Source organism: Cebus imitator, unplaced genomic scaffold (assembly GCF_001604975.1).
Source record: "Cebus imitator isolate Cc_AM_T3 unplaced genomic scaffold, Cebus_imitator-1.0 Scaffold54, whole genome shotgun sequence".
Taxonomy (NCBI): domain Eukaryota; kingdom Metazoa; phylum Chordata; class Mammalia; order Primates; family Cebidae; genus Cebus; species Cebus imitator.
The window spans coordinates 5,226,771-5,232,415 of NW_016107369.1; the positions used below are offsets into that span (position 1 = coordinate 5,226,771).

The 5,645-nt window shown below is 51.1% G+C and overlaps 1 protein-coding gene across 2 annotated transcripts in view; it reads left to right on the top strand.

Moving 5' to 3' along the window:
- Positions 1 to 5,645, top strand: part of FAM161B (FAM161 centrosomal protein B) — a 23,752-nt gene that overhangs the window by 3,985 nt on the left and 14,122 nt on the right. The window contains exons 2-4 of one of the 2 annotated variants that reach the window (XM_017528679.2): positions 711 to 1,030; positions 2,378 to 2,928; positions 5,199 to 5,569. In XM_017528679.2, coding sequence (XP_017384168.1) covers positions 711 to 1,030; positions 2,378 to 2,928; positions 5,199 to 5,569 — 1,242 coding nt within the window. Of the gene's footprint in view, positions 1 to 710; positions 1,031 to 2,377; positions 2,929 to 5,198; positions 5,570 to 5,645 lie in introns of those variants that run through there. The other variant, XM_037738549.1, reaches the window with a different exon arrangement.

Here is a 5,645-nt window from a genome sequence, read left to right on the forward strand (position 1 = left end):
ACTCTTGTTTTCCAGGCTGGAGTGCAATGGCGCAATCTCATCTCACTACAGCCTCCACCTCCTGGGTTCAAGCAATTCTCCTGTCTCAGCCTCCCAAGTAGCTGAGACTACAGGACCCCACCCAGCTAATTTTTGTATTTTCGTATTTTTGTAGAGATGGGGTTTTAGCATGTTAGTCAAGCTGGTCTCAAACTCCTGACATCAGGTGATCTGCCTGCCTCAGCCTCCCAAAATGCTGGGATTACAGGTGTGAGCACTGTGCCCAGACTTCATCCATTCCTTGACAGAGTGCAGATTAGCTAGAATGCGAGGAAAGCAGAGAAGTAGAGACAAGGAAAGGGGGAGAAGGAAGATGAGCAAGAAGTGAGTAAAACCCAAATAAGGCAGTGTGGCCATTGCTACACTGTCACGGGCAGGATTCCTGGAGTGCAGGGGTCAGAATGCATGGTGCAGTTGAGGTACTTTAAAAGCTTACTGCACTGTATGGCGCAGGGAACCAACTTCAGCTCTTCATTCCCCTTCCTTCCCTTCAACCAAGCACACTTCATAGACCAAGTTGTGAAATTTCTTTAGAGCAAGAAACACAGCTTATTTTTAAAAATTCCTCCCCAGTCCCTAACATACAGAGGCTTATTCAAAGTGAAATTGTTATGTTTTGAATAACTTTGAAATTACTGTTTGACCCACAGTCTATTTCTATTCTATTTTAGATATTTCCCCCCAAATCCTCCTCGGACACAGAGGCAGGAGAGGAGCTGTCTGGGCATGGGCTGGTTTTGCCCAGGGCTGGCAAACTTGATGAGTTCCTCAGCCCAGAGGAGGAGATAGATTCTACTTCTGACTCAACTGGGAGCTTTTACCAGACCTTACATGTACTAAAGCAAAAAGTCAGACCATGTCTGTTGGAGTCTCTCTTTCAGTCTGACCCAGATAGTGATGAAAACCTCTCTGAAGATGAGGAGGACCTGGAGAGTTTCTTCCAAGACAAGGGCAGAGGGAAGGTGCAGGCCCAGTGCGCCCAGGCTCTGAGGTAAGGCACTGCAGTCGCACCACTGCCTCACACCACACCTCCACACAGGTCACACCATGTCTCTGGGCTTCATCTTCTTCTGTAAAGCAAAGAGCACTTCTGCAAGTTGCTGTTTACTGAGGCTCCAGCTCACAATCAACTTTTGGCTCCAAACAGGGGTTCTGATTCCGCCCCAGGAATCCTAAATCACTTTGGGCAACACTTAGTCCAGGGATGCACTGAAACTAATTAAAGGGAAGCCTTTCCTCAGGTGCGGTGGCTCACACCTGTAATCCCAGCACTTTGGAAGGCCGAGGCAGGCAAATCACTTGAGGTCAGGAGTTTGAGACCAGCCTGGCCAACATGGTGAAACCTGATCTCTACTAAAAATACAAAAATTAGCCAGGTGTTGTGGCAGGCACCTGTAATCCCAGCTACTCGGGAGGCTGAGACATGGGAATCCCTTGAGCCTGGGAGGTGGAGGTTGCAGTGAGCCAAGATCATGCCACTGCATTCCAGCCTGGGTGACAGAGTGAGACTCTGTCTCAACAAATAAAAATATAAAAAATATAGGGAAGCCTTTCTTAAACACATTTTCCCTGAGAATGACAATGCAGTACATTTATCTTGGTCAAGTCTTTCTCCTCCAATACCCTGGGTAAGTAGACATTAATTTTTGCCATTCTACATAGGAAGAAACTGAGGTTTTAACAGTACGTTGCTCAAAGTTTGAAGCAAGATTTAAACCCAGGTCTGTTTGACTCTAAAGCTCTGCTTTGCTCATTGTCTGTTCTCTTATGAAATACTAGAGTGCAGGCTGGGCACGGTGGCTCATGCCTGTAATACCAGCACTTTGAGAGGCTGAGGCGGGTGGATCAAAAGGTCAGGCGTTCAAGACCAGCCTGGGCAACATGGTAAAACTCCATCTCTACTAAAAATTCAAAAAAATTAGCTGGGCGTGGTGGCGCATGCTTGTAATCCCTGCTACTTGGCAGGCTGAAGCAGAATCGCCTTAACTCAGGAGATGGAGGTTGCGGTGAACTGAGATCGCACCACTGCACTCCAGCCTGGGCAACATAGCGAGACTCCATCTCAAAAAAAAAAAAAAAAAGAAATATCTGAGTGCAAAGTGGCAATTCTGAGAAGAGACTTTCCATTAGGGCTGCTAGGATTGTCTGTGGGAAGGTTATGGGTATAGAGGCCTTTGGGCTGTGGTGTTAGGCCGAGAAGCCAGCTGTGACCAATGGAAGGGAGAACTGGGGAGGAGGGTCAGGGAGGAGGTCTGGAGGGAAGTCTGGAGGGAGGTCTGGAGGGAGTGGGTCCTCCTGACTGCCCTGTCCTCCACACACAGATCTGCTTTCTTCCCAGGAGTGGCTCCACAAGGCGCTGCAGCTCCCTGAGCAGTCTTCCCTCCAACATTCCCAGGGCTCAGACCCAGCCCCACTCAGGCTCGAGGCCTCCCTCCCAGCACAGAAGTGTCAGCTCTTGGGCGTCATCCATCACTGTCCCTCGGCCATTCCACATGACGCTGCGTGAGGCCCGGAAGAAGGCCGAGTGGCTGGCCTCGCCTGCCTCCTTTGAGCAGGAGAGGCAGCGGGCCCAAAGGCAGGGTGAGGAAGAGGCCGAGTGCCATAGGCAGTTCCGGGCACAACCTGTGCCTGCACATGTCTACCTGCCCCTCTACCAAGAGATCATGGAGAGCAGCGAGGCCCGAAGGCGGGCAGGGATCCAGAAGAGGAAAGAACTGCTCCTCTCTTCTTTGAAGCCCTTCAGCTTCCTGGAGAAGGAGGAGCAGCTAAAGGAAGCTGTTCGACAGAGAGACTTGGCTGCCACAGCTGAAGCCAAGATCTCCAAGCAGAAGCCCACCAGAAGGATCCCCAAGTCCATTTTGGAGCCAGCCCTTGGGGATAAACTCCAGGGTAAAGACATCCTTGCCACCTTGCCACCTCCTGCCTCAGGGTCCCAATCCCACCGTAGGGATTTTTTTTTTTTTTTTTATCTTAACCTCACTCGCCTCTTACACTGTAGGGATTTCGTCAGGGCCCCAGGGGTTGGCCTGGCTTAAAGATGTGCTGCCTGGGTGGACCCACTAGAGACTGCACGCTTAGTGAAGGCCATCAGGGAGGGTTAGGTCTGTCTGTGCAATCGGGAGCCCTGTATGGACCAAGGAGTGAGAGGTCCCACAGTGTCCCCAAGGCTCATCCTGTTGACATCTGAGTGGATGCACATGATGGCCTCTGCACCAGCACAGGTGCAGGAATCGAGAACCAGTGGGACACTCAAGGACCAGCTTAGGCTCACACCACCACCAGCACACTACCCTGAGATGCTCCCCACAGCTCCTTCATCATGGTGACGTAGTGTCAGTCACTGAAAAATTACCTCGGGGATGATTTTTTTTTTTTTTTGAGACAGTTTTGCTTTTGTTGCCCAGGCTGGAGTGCAATGGTGAGATCTCAGCTCACCTCAACCTCCACCTCCCAGGTTCCAGCGATTCTCCTGCCTCAGCCTCCCAAGTAGCTGGGATTACAGGTGTGCACCACCAAGCCCAGCTAATTTTTTGTATTTTTAGTAGAGATGAGGTTTCTTCATGTTGGTCAGGCTGGTCTCGAACTCCCGACCTCAGTGATCCACCTGCCTCGGCCTCCCTTAGTGCTGGGATTACAGGCATGAACCACCATGCCCAGTCAGGGGGATGATTACACATTTCCAAAAGTAGAGCTCCAAATAAGGGGCTCAGGCTTTCTTCACTCTTCAGTAGCATATACCATGCTCCAGGCACTGTTCCATGGTGAACAGACATGGACTTTGTAGACATGTGAGGAAAACAGATAAATACATACAAACGTGATGAGTTGTTTATAAGGAGTAAAGGGGGGAAGCATGGAAGCATATATCAGAGGGACCTAACCCGGGGTTTGGTGAAGGAAGGGAGCAGTTAGGGAGGGTCCCCTGAGAAACTGGGCCCTGGGGCTGAATTGAAGGAGGGGCGAAGAGGGAGGAAAAGGGGAGTAAGCAGTATGTAGCAGGGAGGGGGGAGAAAGTGGAGCATCTGCAAGGGATGGAAGGGTAGAGGCTGAGAGAAGAGGGAGTGGGAAGGGAGAGGCAGGCACAGGTCACACATGGAGCCTTGCAAGCCACGTTAGGGAGTCTGGACTTCATCCCAAGGGTATAGGAGAGCCACTGAGGGATTTAAGCAGGGTGGCCCAGCCGGGCGCGGTGGCTCACGCCTGTAATCCCAGCACTTTGGGAGGCCGAGGCGGGTGGATCACGAGGTCAAGAGATCGAGACCATCCCGGTCAACATGGTGAAACCCCGTCTCTAAAACCTACAAAAAATTAGCTGGGCATGGTGGTGCGTGCCTGTAATCCCAGCTACTCAGGAGGCTGAGGCAGGAGAATTGCCTGAACCCGGGAGGCGGAGGTTGCGGTGAGCCGAGATCGCGCCATTGCACTCCAGCCTGGGTAACAAGAGCGAAACTCCGTCTCAAAAAAAAAAAAAAAAAAAAAACAGGGTGGCCCATGACCAGAAATACAGTTCAGAAGGGTCCTTCTGATTGCTGTGTGGATAATCCAAGAGGCAGCAAGACTGGAGGGCGTTGAGCCAAGAGGAAGCTACTTCACAATTCAGTTGAGAAATCAATGCAGCTGGGGGCAGGGATGAAGAAAAGACGATGGGCTGGAGAGAGGTTAAAGAGGAGGAAATGACAGCACTTGTGACTGATGAGAGAGACAGAGGAGTCAGTGATTTGGGCAAAGGGCTTGGGCAGCTGGGTAGCTTGTGGGGCCTTTCTAAGATGGGGAAACCTGAGAGAGGAACAGGTGACTGGCCTACTTCCTCCTGCTTCGTCTCTGAAGAAATCATAGGAAGTGCTCACTAAGTGTAGACAGTCGCTACTTCTGCAGCCCGACTGGCACAGGCAGTGGTGTTCTGGATGACATTTATCAACAAGCTCTTCAGAACAAAAAAAAGCAAGCTGTTTTGTAATGTTTGTTATTTTCTGTGGTACAAATACTCCTATCAAGGCCATCTGCAAGCATCCCACGGGATGTTAACATGTGTCAGAATTCCTGAAAAGTTCATAGTTGCCTCCAGTACGCTTAGGGCTAGTGTGTAAAAGGGAAAGTCATCCAACCCTGCAGGTTTCACGCTTGGTCCTTTCTTACCCATCACCATCTTTTCTCCACAGAAGCTGAGCTATTCAGGAAAATTCGTATCCAGATGAGAGCCCTGGACATGCTCCAGATGGCCTCTTCCCCTATCGCCTCCTCTAGTGACAGGGCTAACCCACAGCCCCGCACAGCCACCCGGACCCAGCAGGAAAAGCTTGGGTTTCTGCACACTAACTTTGGATTCCAGCCTCGGGTGAATCCTGTGGTCCCTGACTATGAGGCCCTTTACAAGGCCTTCCAGAGAAGAGCAGCCAAAAGAAGAGAAACCCAAGAGGCCACTCACAACAAGCCCTTCCTGCTGAGGACTGCCAACCTGCGCCGCCACCCTCAGCATCCCTGTGATGCCACCACCAGCAGAGGGAGGATGGTGAGAGCCCAGGCAACTGTGGTAGGGTCAGGGCTGGGGCCTGAAATGCAGGGTGGGTCCAGGTCTGACTGGAAAGCATTTCTCAACATTTTCCTAT